Consider the following 16,598-nt stretch of genomic DNA (forward strand, 5'->3'; position numbering starts at 1 on the left):
GGGGCGTAATTTGTTGAAACTGGGAACACCTGGAGACAACGTTAACTCCACGTCTCGAAACCCGACATCAGGGCCCACACTCACCCTTCGCCCATCAAACGTACTGTCACCTTAGTCCTTATAAGTTGGTTGATCCAACTGCAACAAATTTAAAGTTGAGTGACCAATATAAAATAAACCTATAAATTGACTGACCTCCGATGTAATTGTTTTGATTGCTATAATCTCCTGCCCAGACTGCGCGATCTGCCCGCACTGCCCCCAAGCCCAAAGTACCAAGTACACCTTCCCTTTTGCCGTCTGGAGCCCTCGAGACAATCTGAATCTCTTTCTATAAATCGCTCCTTGTCTCTACACCCACCGGATTTTTCTCTCTATCTACGAAATCCTTACTCGTTTTTTCTGTCTGAATCGTTGGATTTTAAAGGTATCTGTTCTCTCTTTCTCTCTGTTTCTTTGTGATTATACGTTGCGTATAAATATGCTTGCTATTTGTCTTGTTGGTGTTTTCTTTTGAAGTTCTTTAATTGGTGTGGTTTGGTTGTTGGATCTGAAATTTCGAAATGGATTTTGATAGGTTTTGATCAGAGAATTGAAGCTATAGAAATGAAATTAAGCAGTGACAATTAGGGTTCCGGCGTAATTCGGGCTCTCCTGGATTTCCGAGGCTTGAATTGGACGAGTCTAGGGTTTTGCAGAATCGTAATTCAAGAATTCTGTTTTTAATTTATTAGCGAGTTGGAAGACTTTAGGTTTTCCAGTACGCCAATTGAATTATTCGTTAGGGATACTGGTAATTGAGAAGATTTAATGGAGTTCGGGTGTTATTGAGTAAAATAATGTCAGATTAAGATGATGGCGTGGTTTTAAGCGGGGATTGGAGTGATTTGACGTTTGAAGTTGGGGTATTGGGTAGTCCGAAATTTGGGGAAAATGCAAAAAAACAATCTTTATTATGCATGGGAGGGTTCAGCGGGAAGGCGAGAGCATTAGGAGCCTACAGAGGAGTATTAGTCAGCATATGCGGTCGGTCCCACCATTGGCTACGAGCAACAGAACTATAGCTGCTGCGTGTGGTCATTCCTCAGTTACTTCTTCTACCATCACAACAACCTCCACGGCCAGTGATTCATTTCTCAAGGTAACTTCTTGTCGGATTTTCCATGTTTTTGTTGTTTGGATTTTATATGCCATTGGTTTTTTTTCTCTGTAGCAAAATTGAATTATTCTTTGTTTTTGGTAATTGTGTGGGAGGTAAGTGACTAGTATAGATAAGAAAATTATGCACTTGGGTGATTGATATTTTTGTTTCACTCCGTATTTCACTTACTTGTATGGGAGGTGGAAGCCAGGTGATGGATATTACGTTTCCGTCAGCGCATCTATAGGTGCTAGATACCGCTGTACTGCGGATTCCTCTTATGAGCAGTTGCTTTGTTAATGGCATTGGCATGGTCCAGGACTCAACAAATATTGTGCTTCTTCCTGTAGTAGAAGGTGGTTTCGAATTTTCGGATTAGGTGATGGTACATCTGGTTCTTATGACTTTGAAGCTAAAGGATGTGATGAAGAGAAAAGTGGTGTTTTAGTACCTTGTGCTCATCTCTTATTACTATTAAGAATGATGTACTCAGATACTTGAAGGGTTTATAATTAATGTTTATAATCAAGCTTTTTTTCCACTAAATTCCATTGTACTATTTGGAACGCTTTATTGCTAGTGTTAAATGCTTTCCCTCTCTGGTACAGTTCTGCATTCTCTGTCTTTATGTTGCATTTCTATAATTTAACACCTATGCAGTGATTGGTAGGCAAGATGTTCTAAGAAATTTTTTACTTTCCTCACTGATATCACGTGCGGAGACGTTATTTTGGTTCCAGTATCTCTATCTTGTCCAATGCGCTAATACATTCAAAAGCAAAATGAGAAAAAGGTTCATTCTAATGCCGCCCTCTCTGGTACAGTTCTGCATTCTCTGTCTTTATGTTGCATTTCTATAATTTAACACCTATGCAGTGATTGGTAGGCAAGATCTGATGTTCTAAGAAATTTTTTACTTTCCTCACTGATATCAAGTGCGGAGACGTTATTTTGGTTCCAGTATCTCTATCTTGTCCAATGCGCTAATACATTCAAAAGCAAAATGAGAAAAAGGTTCATTCTAATGCCATTCAATTATAAGCCAGCGGTAGCTGTTACTCAAAATGTTAATGTAATGGCAATTTTATTTTTCTGCATAGATAAACTGTTTTAGCAATATTTAGATGATTTCATTTTAAACTTTACTCACAAATGAGATATTAGATTACTGAGATCATAGAATGGCTTCTCTTCCATATGTGGTGAATAAGAAACGTTTTGTGTTATATACTGCAGATAATATACTATTTAATCCTCAATTTGCTGTCGAAATATGCCACGTCTTACCAATTTGATGTATAGTTAAAAAACTCATGGGTGAACTAAGGGTTCTGGAGGCCAAGTAAGCATATTGTATGCCAAAGTCACTTCTCAAGTAATTGCACTATTTACCATTTAACTTACGAGTTCATGAATCGTGTTTAGTTCATTTCATTGTTTTCATGAGCTTTATATAAATTTCTCTTGAAGAGGTAAGGAACTAACCAGATATGTTATGTTCCTCTTGCATATCAATCAACCTCTTCTGTTTTTGGAATTCATTTGTTGATTTTGTAAGCATCCCTAATTGATTAACTATATTGATGGAGTATGCATATTAAAGCATTCCTTAATTGATGAGTCAATTCAATATGATAGTGAGTTGCGAACATGAGAAGCCTTCTGATATGAATCATATGATGGAAACACATCAAGAGATGTCGTTGGCATTACATAAAAAGAATATTAATTGTAATCTTTTGGGGCATTAGTATCTACAGGGGAGGGAGAAGGAGTCCTTGACCCGCAACAGATAAAGGAGGATTTATTTAATAAACAAGTCAAGTGTTAAAAGTGCGAGAAAATCCAATTTGTCTTGACGAGATAAGCATTAAAAGGAGGCATTGCAGTCTATGGCTTATATGAAGTTAAGCCCCTAGTAGATAATAATGTGGGTAAAGCATAGTAACAAAACCTATTGTATTTTAAACATTCAGAGATGAAGGTATTCTCAGATGATTTTATTCGAATAGAAAACAGCCCATAATATAGGGGTGAAAGTAAACAAACAACCTACACCAAATCTGGAATCCTAATCCCTACAAGTGAGAAATTGGAAACCAAATAAAAGATAACAATTTATTCTTTTAAATCTCATCCTAATAATCTGGAAGTAAAATAAGAAAATATAACAAATTATAAAGATAAAAAAATCCATAATATTCGGGATCTTCAACATTATTGTTTCACTTTGGTCACTGAATTTTTTTCTTGAAGTCAGTCACTGAATTTCAAGCTTTTTAGTGTTGGTGCTTCATATGCTTTCACTGATCGAATGTAATGGAATTGATTACTTGCATGAAGGAATTGGCTATGGCTAAAAAATTGTACAAATTTCTTTTTTCCTTTCTAGGTTGCCAAAAATGCTCATTTTCTTGAGATATTTTGCTCGTTAATTAGATTTTTTTGTAGAAAAGTAAACGTTTTTGTCAATCTTGATGATAAACATGTCATAACTTAATATTCCACAACATCATTTCTGTCGTACAAGTCAGCAATTCCAGTACGTTGAGAAGACAGGTAGACAAAGTGCCAAAATTGACACAAAAACATAAGTGCAGTATCTAATGTGGGAAGCTAATCTGCAAATTTTGAAGTCTTGTTGAGGAAGGTCCCTGGGGAATACTTATTATAAGCAAACTCACATAACAGTAAATTATTTCTAACCCTAATAATGATGTCGTCGTCAAAAGGAAGTTGTCGAACATATACTGAGATCAGTTCTATTAGGCCAGTAACTTGTTACTATGAGACATGAGTAATTACGCATCTATGCTTGTTCTATAACAGTCGGCTCAATTAATTTCTTTTCTTTTCTTTTAGAGAGGTTTATAAGGGAATGAAATGAGGATCTCATGCATTTGTTGTATCCTTGATGTGAATTGTGTGGAATTCTCCATTTTTGTTCATTTCCATATCAAAATGCTTGACGGAATTCACAGTCAGCAATTTTAATGGCATCCAGTTTCAGAATACTGTCTTTTCTAGCAGAATCACTACAATTGCCAATTGCAGATAATGTTTTTGCTGGCACATTCGGTAGATGCATGATACTACTAAGTGGCAATATCTGTGATGTATATTTTGTCACTGTGCTTTTTTATTATACACATGCTGTGATGAAAATTTTAATTATTTCTGTTGTATGACATTTTTTAATACTGTCATTTTAGGGAGAAGTAAATTGTTTGCCTCTATTTTTTCCTTATTGTAGGACGGCCGAAAAATTAGCATAGGTGATTGTGCTCTTTTCAAGCCACCTAAAGATTCTCCACCTTTTATTGGGATAATTCGCTGGTTGGCAGCGAGCAAAGAGAAAAAGTTACTGTTAGGTGTGAATTGGCTTTATCGACCAGCTGAGCTGAAGCTTGGCAGGGGCATCCAGCTGGACGCCGCGCCAAACGAAATTTTTTATTCTTTTCACAAGGATGAAATTCCTGCTGCATCGCTTCTCCATCCGTGCAAAGTTTCTTTTCTTCCAAAAGGCGTTGAACTTCCTGCAGGGATATCCTCATTTATTTGCCGGCGGGTGTACGATATTGAGAATAATTGCCTTTGGTGGCTGAATGATCAAGATTACATTAACGTTAGTTGCTATATGTTGTCAATCTATATTCTCTTTGTATACTAGCTGTATTTATTTATTTTTTCTAATTTGAAAAGGTTTCCTGCATTCACTGCAGATGCTATTCTTTACTCTATTTTTCCTCCATTGATTCTGGCTCTCTAATCTCGTAGGAACGACAACAAGAAGTAGATAAACTTTTACATAAAACACGAACAGAAATGCATGCAACTATGCAGTCTGGTGGTCCTTCTCCAAAACCAGTAAATAGTCCGGCATCAACCCTGCAATCAAAATCAGGTCCTGATAATGGACAAGTTGGTGCAACTTCTTTTTCTTCTCAAGTTAAGGGAAAGAAGAGGGAGAGAGGAGATCATGCTGTTGATCCTATCAAAAGGGAACGTTCTTCCAAAACTGATGATGGCGATTCTGGTATTTTGAGAGCTGAAAATAGTTTGAAATCAGATATAGGGAAAATAACAGGAAAAGGAGGTCTCACAGATTTGGAGGGGGTGGAGAAGTTTGTCCAACTTATGCAACCAGAGAGAATGGAAAGGAAAATGGATTTGATTAGTCGCTGTTTACTTGCAGGTGTGTTGGCTGCCACTGATAAGTTCGATTGCCTTAATCATTTTGTGCAGCTCAAGGGTTTGCTAGTGTTGGATGAGTGGCTCCAGGATATCCATAGAGGGATGATTAATGATGGTAATAATTCCAAGGATGGTGATAAATCTGTGGAGGAATTTCTTTTAATTTTACTTCGTGCACTAGATAAGCTCCCTGTCAATCTTGAAGCCCTGAAAATGTGCAACATTGGTAGATCTGTGAATCATCTACGTTCACATAAAAACTTAGAAATTCAGAAAAAGGTTAGGAGTTTAGTTGACACATGGAAGAAACGCGTCGAGGCTGAAATTGATGCAAAGTCTGGTTCAACCCAAGTTGTTTCTCCATGGCCTTCCAAATCTCGCCTTCCCGAGGCTTCTCTGGGTGGGAGTAAAAATTTAAATGGTACTGATGTTGCCATTAGAAGTTCAATCACGATGCTTTCTGCTTCTAAAACTTCTTCAGTGAAGTCTTCACCCGGGGAGAGTAACACAAAGTCCTCATCCTCATCTCCTGGCCCTATAAAATCATCATCATCACCTGCAACAGGCAAAGATATCCAGCCCAAAAATTCTGTTGGTAGTGCTTCTGATGTTCCTCTATCCAGGGATGATAAGAGTAGCAGTTCTGTTCAATCTTATAGTTACAATCCTTCATCAGTAAAAGATGACATAAAGGGTTCTGATACTGGTTTGGTCAGTGTTAATAAAATCTCAGGTAGTGCTTCTCGGCATCGGAAGTCAAGCAATGGTTTTCTTGGGTCACCTGTAACTGGAGGTATGAAAGAAACAAGCTCAAGCAGAAGCTCTTCACTGCACAGAAGTACTGCGTTAGATAAGTCATCTCAGTCTGCCTTCAACATTGACAGGGCTCTCGAGGCACCCTTTAGTGAGGGCAGCAGTCATAAGCTAATTGTTAAGATACCAAACCGTGGACGCTTTCCTGCACATGGTGCCAAGATGGAACCTTCAGAAGATCCTTCCATTATGAGCAGTCGAGTTTCTTCTCCAGTGCATTCAGAGAAGAATGATTATATCCCTCATAATCCAAAGGAAAGGAGTGATGTGGATCCATCAAATTTTACTTCGGATGTGAATATGGAGTCATGGCAAGGCAATGAGTCCAAGGATGTGATAAATGGTTCTGTTGAGGCTGTTGTGTCACCTGCAGCTCTTCCTCATCAAGAGCAAAGTAGGACCACTGAAGCGTCCAGGAGAATTATTGAAGCTTTGAAAAGAAATGACTTGAAGTCGCGTGAAGCCTCGTTTAGCCCTATGAATGCTTTGATTGAGAGCTGTAAGTATTCTGAAGTAAATTCATGTGTGTCACTTGAGGATGATATGGGAATGAATCTACTTGCTAGTGTGGCTGCTGGAGAAATGTCCAGAACTGATTCTCCGGAAAGAAGCACCTTTGTAGCTGATGAGGTTTGTGCAAACGAGGATGGAAAATCGAAGCCGTCTCCTGAAGATGGAATTGCTGGAGGCCAAATTTTGTGTTCTGATGATGGTGATAGCAAGAACCAGGTTATAGCTGGCACTTTGTTGTCTGAAGATGAATTGCATCTGTCTAAACATGCACCCCTTGAGTACTCTGGTGAAAGATGCGCTTCATCTCAAGTTAATGAAGATTTGCTGACTGGAGAGTGCAATAAACATGTGAACTTGGTGGATTTGAGAACCAGTGCAGATCCTCATGGCGATATAGGTGAGAAGTCCTGTGAAATGAAGAGTTCTGCTTCTTTGATGCCATCAGGAACAATGGAGAAGGTGAAAGATGTTGAATTAAGTAAAAAATTTCTCGAGGAAAAGGTTCCTATAAGTAATGCAAATGTTGATGCCATTTCAGATAGTAAACCTTGTGGAAATGATAACTTGGTAGCCCAGGCCATGGTCAGCCATGGTATTTCTAATGTAGAAGACGGTAATCGATCAGCTGAAGTTGTAGGTGACAGCACAAATGATTTGAAGGAAGAGTTGAGTACTGAATTTCCTGTGGAGCAAGAACTACCTGCAGTTGCTGCATCATCCGTCTTGACAGAAAGATGTGATAATGAAATGCTGCAAAGAACTGCATCTGAGAAGAAAGTCATTTCACAAAATGATAACGATGTCAATGAAGAAAAAGGTGGTGAAAAGGATACTGTGAATTGTGTTATCCAGTCTGAAAGACAGAACTTTGATAAGGGAGCAGACAAGCCTAATGTTGAAGATCGAGGCATGAGCTGTTTGGATTCTACCATGGATGACGTGAAGAGTCAAAATACAGAGGTGAATGTAGAGAACGATGAATCCCCTGAGCACCAATCTGTTATATCCCCTCCTCAGAAAGAGTTGCTTGCTATTTCTTCCAAAGAAGCACAGAAAAAGACTGAGTCGATAGAATCCAAGCTTCCTGGTGTTGAAGCAGATGTAACTGAGGAATGTTCTTCCTCTGAGACAGAGGCTTCATTTTCTTCTGCTACCGCACCTCCAGGACCTGATGCAAAGATTAATTTTGACTTAAATGAAGGTTTTATTGAAGATGATGGAAAATATGGGGAGCCAGTAAACTTCATATCCTCTGATTTAACCAGTGTGCATGTGATCAACCCATTGCTTTCTTCCAATGGTCTTCCTGCTTCCATTACATTCGCAGCAGCAGCAAAAGGGCCTTTTGTTCCTCCAGAGGAACCATTGAGACGCAAAAGTGAACTTGGATGGAAGGGATCTGCTGCCACTAGTGCATTTCGACCAGCTGAACCCAGAAAAGCCCTTGATTTGCATTTTGGGTCGAGAAATGTGTCCTCTACCGATGCCTCTACTAGTAGACATGTCCATCCTTTGTTGGATATTGATCTAAATGTGCCAGATGAAAGAGTTGTTGAGGACATGGCTTCTCGAGATTCCGACTCAGCAGTTAATTCAACATCTGTTTTTATAAGTGATCGTGGTATGACACTGAATGAGTGCATAGGTGCTGCGCCAGCTCGTGGCTCTGTAGCACTTGATCTTGATTTGAACAGAGTTGATGAAGCTAATGAAATGGGGCATTGCTCTTTAAGCAGCAAATTTAAAGTGGAGGGTACGGATTTGCCTGTTGATTCATCAGGTGGTTCACGTACTGGTGCTGTTAGAAGACATTTTGATCTAAATGATGGGCCTGTAGTTGATGATGCTATTGCTGAACAGTTTTCATCAAGTCATCAGGGCAAGGGTATTATACTGTCTCAACTGCCTACTGCTGGCCTGAGAATGAACAACTCAGAACTTGGCAACATCTCATCTTGGTTTCCCCCTGGGAATACATACTCAACTGTGACAATTCCGTCAACATTACCGGACCGAGGGGACCAGCCCTTTCCAGTCATCCCTCCTGGTGCACCACAAAGATTATTTGCTCCTACTGTTGGTACCCCATTTATTTCTGATGTTTATCGGGGACCGGTTTTGTCATCATCTCCTGCGATCCCTTTCCCACCTGGCTCTTTCCAATACCGGATGTTTCCTGTTGGACCTACGTATCCTTTACCAACTCCCACTTTCTCTGTGGGAGCAAATTCATTTGTAGATTCCTCATCTGGTGGAAGGCTATTTACTACGCCTGGAAATTCACAGTTTCTGGGCCATGGTGGTGCTGTCTCGCCCCAATTACCTAGACCTTTTCTGGTTAACCTTCCTGACAGTAGCAGTAATGGTAGCTTGGATAACAACAGAAAGTGGGGCAGGCCTGGTCTGGATCTCAATGCTGGCCCTGGTGCAGTAGACATTGAAGGTAGAGAAGAGATGTTGCCTCTGGCATCGAGGCAGCTTTCTGTTGCCAGTTCACAAGCGCTATTAGAGGAACAAGCAAGGATTCTCTCGGTTCCAGGTGGTATTTTGAAGAGGAAGGAGCCTGAAGGTGGGTGGGATTATGAGAGCTTCAGATCCAAGCAACCTTCTTGGCAATAGGAGCGATATACTGGAATCTGGTGCGCTTTTCAAGCTTTTTAATTATTTTTAGAGCGATATACTGGAATCTGGTGCACTTTTCAAGCTTTTTAATTATTTTCATCGTGGAATAAATGTTTATGAAACTAACTTCATTCTGTTGTTTTAGTTCTTGGTAGTAATACCAATGATTGATATGTTGAAGGGAAATTTATCTGCTTAATTATTAGATGTACCTTCCCCGAGCATAATGTTTCTTTAATTTATTTTTACAAACTGTTCCATTTCTATCTTTGCTATTAAATAACATTGGCAATGAGATTATTGCACAATTACTTTTGGTGTATAGATGACGTGTTTATTATTTGAGGTCATCCTTTGCATTCCTCTCTTAACTTTTTACTTCTCATTTTTTCTCCAGTGGCTGGACGAGCCAAATGATGAATCATTACTACCAGGCTGGATCTCCCTTGAAGAATGGTGCTAAGCTAGTAGATGTTTCCAGTCTCTGACCCCCATCTCTCAAGTGCTTCGATTGTCACACGATAGTTTAATCGGGTTTGCTAGTCTTGGTCATTTCTGGGAGGATGGAGATAACTTTCCTCTGTAGATATTTAACTGTTGGAAAGCATGAATTCTCTGATGACCAGATACTGATTTGATGCATTATCCCTGGAAATCATTCAGGAAATGAGATTGGGACTGAACTGTTTTGACATGGAAGCTCGTTTTATCGAGTATTTATCATAATTCTCTCTTTGCAGCTTGTTCTTTTCAGCTCACCTTTATATACTTATATCCAGATTTACTCTGAATTTTGGCATCAAAAGCTTTTAACCTCTGATGGGTTCAGTTATGTCTTTTTGTAGTATTTTAGTTCAGTTTTCCTGTCTGACATTACCTCTACTGCTGACGTATGTTCTGCTCAAGAACGATAATTTCATCACAACGGTGAGATCATGTACATTCCTTGTCCAAGTCCCTTTTACTGAGAGGTTTACTTACAAAAGAAATGAGGCGGTGCATGTGAAATAAAAGAATGCTGCTAGTAAAGTGTTTTATATGTTTTGTGGCATGAAGAGTATTGTACGCATCTCAAGTCGACTTGATTTTGTACATAATTGCGACTGTAGAAGAAGAGCTTCTGCGTCATTGGAACTTAGGGTGGGTGTGATTACATTTATTTTTCAAGAAAAATATCAGTTTTCTATCCAAATTTCTACTTGAGGTGTTTGATTGCTAATTTTTTCTATGGAAAATATTTTCTAACTCTTAAAAATATATCTAATTTTCCTTGTTTTTAAGGAAAACATTTTCCTTGGGTGGAGGCGGTTTTTATTTTATACAAAAGAAGGAAACATTTTCTTTGTAAGGTGATATTTTTCATGTTAATCAAACACTCTTAATTTTCTCATATCAGGAAATGAGACAATTTTCAGCATAATGTGGTTTTCGCGTGGGTAGCAAGTTCTACATGGGTGGCGAGATTGCCATCTCCCATTAGACAGTGCGTCAATTATGTCGTTAACCATATGGAGTAGCAGAGAACATACATGGAACATAGAGATTGACGAACGGTGAGGATGCCCATTCCTAGTAGCTAATTTATTGAAGACATGACAATGAGATGGGTTTTATTCATATCTTTCGGAATATGATCTTAATGCTTATTTTTCGAGGTCAAATGTTACTTATATAAACTCATAAAAAAAAAAAGAAAAAAAAAAAGAAAGGATTTTGCCACTTAGCCAGAAGAAACCTAATAGCAGCATAACTCGAAGTGGCAATAGGTGATTTGCCTCCGTTTGATTCCCATTGTTTTAAAAATTCATTTTAAATTACATATTCTTCAATAAATTAATATTACACGTAAATCTAAAATTTTTAACGACATATTTTTCATCAATTTACTATTCAAAATACATTATTTTCTCTAAAATGGGCATCAAACAAGGGCTTGATGGAAAAGTTAAGCGTGTTTAAAATAATACAATAATAAAATGTCGTGTGATATTATGTCAAGCTTAATTGAAAAACAAATTGAAGAAGAGTTGGAAATACTAACTTTCTTTGTCGAACTTTTATCGGAACAATTTGGTGTACAGGTCGCATTTCGCAGGTCCTGCATAGGGCTTTACACGTGAGGTGAGTTTCATGACCTCATTATAAAAATACCCTACAAATGCTCACCCAACCTATGTATGTCTGTTGCATGTGGGGTTCTGTAAACCCCTCGTGGTAGTGGAGCATATCCCAACTTTTATAGCACCTCATGTGCAGAAGTGGTACATAACCTGTGAATTGTTGGAAATCCAGGAGACAACCTTAATTCCATGTCAGGTAAAACCTAAATAGGGCCCGCAGTCACCTTCACAGACCACGTGGGTAGAATAACTCTCATATTGACAAATTTTGTCTAGAATACTTATTATTATTATTTTTTTTGTCAATAAAGTTACAATTTAGCAGTGTCAATTTTATTACATATTTTGTGTAAACATGGACTTTTTTTTTTTTCAATGTACAATAAACAGATAGAAAAATGATAGGACTGTGTAATTTATAATAGACCGTTTTTGAATTTTAAGAGTAATGTTTATTTGACACGCCAATGAGCTCATACTCATTATAAGTTCACGGTAATCTAGTCCAGTAATTAAATTGAAACAAGGGATCTAATTCCCAAACCTTAGGGTTAAACAAGTCGAGTAACTAAAATGTAAGTCGATGAAACCGATGCTCAGATTAGCCCCGTTTGAGCATTAAATTAAAATTCTCCCTCCTACTTTTAACCACACAATCTTCAATAAAATAATATTACACGTAAATTAAAAATTTTTCAACCACTCATTTTTCCAAAAAATACTAATCATCTCATTATAATCTACAAATAGTGGATTTCAAACGGGCACTTAGAAAATCCGAGTTGAATCACATAACTGAATTATTAATTTAATGCTCCCTTTTCCACTTCAGTTATTTTCTCCCTAATCTAATCTCACTGAACCCCGGGTGCCTCGATAAGTGAGATTACTATAATACCCAGCTGCCCCTCAACACAAAGTACAGCCTATCCTTTCGGCGCTCTGACGAGCCCTCGCGGCATCCCTTCTCTTTCTCTATATAAATCGCGCCGTGTCTCTATAGACCACGACTTCTCTCTCTAAAGTCTCTCTCGGTTTCTCTTTCTGAATCGATAGATTTTCAAGGTCTCCGCTTTCTCTTTTTATGTATGTGTGTGTGGACAACTGCGTGTATATGTAAAAATGCGTTGTGTATGATTTTCTTTTGAAACTGTTTAAATGGTGTGTTTTACTAGTTCGATCTGTAATTTCGAACTGAAAATTGAGGCCCTAGAGACGAAATTAAGCTGTGAAAATTAGGGTTTTATCTGAATTTGTCTCTATCCCCGCTTTCGGGGCTGGGTTAGATAATTTTAAGGCTTTGCAAAGACTTATAATTGAAGAATTCTAGGATTTTTTTTTTCAGTGCCCTGATCGAATGCTTCATTAGGGATACTGCGCAATTAAGAAGAATTAAGAAGTTCAGATATCGTTAAGAACAGTTTGAAATTACCATGAAGGTGAGATTTTGAGCAGTGTTGGATTGATTCATGTTTGAAATTGGGGTATTTGGTGGTGAGAGATTTCGGGGAAAATGCTAAAAACCAATCTCTATTATGCATGGGACGGTTCAGCGGGAAGGTGAGAGCAGTAGGTGTCTACGAAGGAGTTATAGTCATCACATGCGGTCGGTCCAACCCTTGGCTACGAGGAGCAACAGAACTATAGCCGCTGGGAGTGATCATTCTTCAGTCACTTCTTCTACCATCACCACCACCTTAACTACTAGTGATTCATTTTTCAAGGTACTTTCTTATTGGATTTTACAAGTGTTCCATGTTTTTCTTGTTTGGGTTTTTGTTTTTTTCAAGGATGCAACTAAAGCTTGATTATAGACATCAAGTGTATACATTCTTCAATTATCTACAATTACATCATTCTTAAATTAGCAAGAGGTACTAGGATGTGACTTTTCTATTCATCACCGCCATTAGCTTCAAGTTCAAAAGCATTACCAGATGTACCACCACCTAATCCCAAAAATTTGAAGCCACCTTTTGTGCTAGAGGAAGAAGCACAACTTGGTTAGTTCGTTGCACATGATCACTTCCTATTGAGTGCCATATGACAAGACAAACGCTCATAATAGGAATCCCCAGTAAGGTGGAATCTACCATGTATACAACCTGACTGATGGAAACTTCATATCCATCAGGCACTTGACTTCCACCACCCCATATACATAAGACAGATATGGAGTGAAACTAAAATATCAACTACCACACCAAACATAAGGCTCAACCAGGGGAAGAAGAAGATGAGAAGTAAACTGTATCCATTAAATGGCTTAAAGAATGACACTGATAATCATGTACTAAAAAAAGTTACAACCTCGAGAAACACTGAACAAGTAATCCACTTTGGACTTAAATGACATGCTTTTATATGAACCTTAAAAATAAATCCTAGTCACATAGAGACTGCAATCTAGACTTGTTTGCAAGTGTTTAATTTACAAACATTTGTGGTGAAATCACTTCTTATCCACACATTTCATGAAATTCACAAGTAATGCCCACTTATCCACCACTCATTTCTATCTATTTATAACTTAAACCGGTTTTAAACACTTCCCAAATGCTTTAAAAGTGATAAGCCTTCAGTGAAGTACACTTAGCCACAATCCTACACCGGAGATGCATTATTGCTGTTCTTTAATAGTAACTTAACTCCCACACAAACACCAATCAATGAATAATTCCACTTTATTATGTGGGATGCTTCATTGATTGTGTTATATATAGTTCCTTGTTGGCACAGTCTGGTTTATCCATCCCGAGTTGCATTTCTGTTGTTGAACACCGATGCTGTGATTGGTATGGAAGGTGATCTGAGAATCATTTGACTCCTCGCTGATCAAATGCGAAGAAATTATTTTCGAACCCAATATCCATGTGTTGGCAATGTACTAATGCATGCAGAAGCAAACTAAAAAAAAATAGTTACTATTTCTGCTGCAACCAGGATAAAAGTATTGATTGTGCTAAAATATTGAAGGAATGGAAAAATCTGTCACTTCACCTATGTTCTTTCTTTTGAATTTATATAATGAAGTTCTTACAGGTGTAGATTTATGTTAGTGCGTCTCTCAGAGTGTAGGGAATGAAAAATTCTAATTCCAGAAGCAGGTTCATGCGAATGCCATTAAGTTATAAGCCAGTGTCAAATGTTGTACAAAATGTCCATGGAATGTGCATTGTATTTCTCTGTATGGTTAATTTATTTTTCCAACATTTAGACGATTTCAGTTTAATCTTCACTCCAAAGGGGTATTAGAATATTCAGTACATGTTATCGATTCTCTTCTTGATGTGGTGAATAAGATATGTTTTTTGTTATATACTGTAAAAAGTATTTAATTTCTGTCTCACCAATTTGATGTATAGAAAACTAGTGGGCCAACTGAGTTTCTGGAACATGCTAAGTTACCGGATTGTGTGCAGAAGTTACTTCTCATGAAATTGCACTCTACCATTTAACTTATAAAGTTTCGTAAAAATGGATATTTGGATATTTTTCTCTTGAATAGGAAGTTTTAACCTCAAGTTCTCCTTTTTTCCTTCATTTTCCTTTCTGATCCATACAGAATGCCAAAAAGTAGCTATGTTTTTTTATTTTGATAATCAGGATATGTTAACACAATTCTCTTGCATATCAATCAACCTCTTCTGTTAAAGGAGTTTGTTCATTAATTCTGTAAGCATTCCATAATGGATTACCTAGATCTGATGCATTATGCATGTTAAATCATGCCTTAATTGACGACTCGCTATTCAATATAGTTGTTAGTTGTGAATGTAAGCATATTTCTGATATGATGGAACTGCTTCAAGAGATGATGTTGGCATTGCATGAAAAAAAATACAAATGCAATCTTTGTGGGCATTAGCATGCAAGAAATCCAGTTTGTCTTGGATGAGCCATGCTTTAATAGCATGCATTAGATTTGATCAATGTATACAAAATCAATCCCCTAGTAGATGATGGTAACCTGTGTTAACAACAATATTAGTCACGAACTTATAGTGTTGTTTAGGTTTGGTCACAAAATTTTTTTTAGTCATTGAACCATTTTTATTTGTAGTTTAGGCACGTCTACGTGCGTCTTCTGCAAGTAACACAACTGGTGACTTGCATGGCAAAGATGATTAAGTGACTTAAAAAATCCTTTAATACATCAATTTTTTCTGTCGATTGCCAAAAATGTTTATTGTCTTCAATATAGTGCCTTGTAAGTTGTTTTTTTAGAAGAATAAGGGTGCGTTCTCTTTGCCGATTTCGAGCCGTTTTCTGTTTTCGATTTTTCAAAATGGTGAAAACGTGTTCTCTTTCCTGTTTTCGAAAACGAAAAAAAAATTGTGAAGAAAACACAAATTTTTTTTTGTCTTTTTGGACGTTTTCAGTACAAAACTAGAAAAAATTGAAAACACGGGAAATGGTTTCAAAATGGCAAAAAGAACGCATTTTCAACAATTTCAAAACAGACACTCGAAACACAAAACCCAAAATGAATTCAAAACTTAAAACTACAAAATTGAAACACGAAGAGAACAGCCCCTAAACGTTTTTGCTATTCTTGATTATAAATTAATGAATTAAGGAGCTTTATAAGCTACAAATCAACTCTGAGGGGTAGTTCAGTGGTCGGGCTTTGAATTTGCCCCCCAATGGTCATCAGTTCAAGTCCTCTCAAGGTCACTGAGGTGAGTACCCGACTGTAAATTTCAGGGCTCCGTGGGATCAGCCGTGGTTCTCGTAAGCTGCCCGGACACCCACGGTCATAAAAAAAAATAAAAAAAAAAATAATAATAAATAAGCTACAAATCATTCCTACATAAAAGTCACCAAATCCAGTAGATGAGAAACCTAGACAAAGTGCCAAAAAAATTGACAAATATGAAAGTGCAGCTGGACAAAAAAAGGGTTAAGTGACAGGGTGAGACTGGACTTGGCAAGGTTGGAAACATTATCTTAAATCCGGATAATGTTATTTGTGTCAGAAAGGAGTAGAGGAAATGTACCGAGGGAAATGAGATCCATTCTATTAGGTCAGTCAGTCAATTTTATTTTTTATATTATTTTTATTTTTATTTTTTATTTTTTATTTTTTGTCAGAGACCATATAATTTAAATGAAACTAGGAAGGGTAATTGGCGCAAAACATCCTTACCTTTATATATTATTTCTATTTACATTTTATCCTTTCATTTTTTGGC

The 16,598-nt window shown here is 37.5% G+C and overlaps 1 protein-coding gene and 1 pseudogene across 3 annotated transcripts; both read left to right on the plus strand.

The window, feature by feature from the left end:
* The first annotated feature begins 256 nt into the window (after positions 1-256).
* On the plus strand, positions 257-10,120 carry LOC111405284. 3 transcript variants are annotated; one of them, XM_023034095.1, is made up of 5 exons: positions 257-427; positions 578-1,141; positions 4,395-4,766; positions 4,919-9,300; positions 9,681-10,120. In XM_023034095.1, exons 2-4 carry the CDS (start codon positions 956-958, stop codon positions 9,278-9,280), a joined length of 4,920 nt encoding a protein of 1,639 aa, XP_022889863.1. In that variant the 5' UTR covers positions 257-427; positions 578-955; the 3' UTR covers positions 9,281-9,300; positions 9,681-10,120. The 3 variants fall into 3 exon arrangements, with proteins under 3 accessions (XP_022889863.1, XP_022889864.1, XP_022889865.1); XM_023034096.1 differs by lacking the exon at positions 257-427 and adding an exon at positions 1,353-1,645 and having other exon boundaries at positions 996-1,141; XM_023034097.1 differs by lacking the exons at positions 257-427; positions 578-1,141 and adding an exon at positions 1,164-1,645.
* A 5,929-nt stretch (positions 10,121-16,049) lies between these two features.
* The window catches only part of LOC111406459, a 6,541-nt pseudogene continuing 5,992 nt past the window's right edge, over positions 16,050-16,598 (plus strand).

Source organism: Olea europaea, chromosome 12, assembly GCF_002742605.1.
Source record: "Olea europaea var. sylvestris chromosome 12, O_europaea_v1, whole genome shotgun sequence".
NCBI classification, from domain to species: Eukaryota; Viridiplantae; Streptophyta; class Magnoliopsida; order Lamiales; family Oleaceae; genus Olea; species Olea europaea.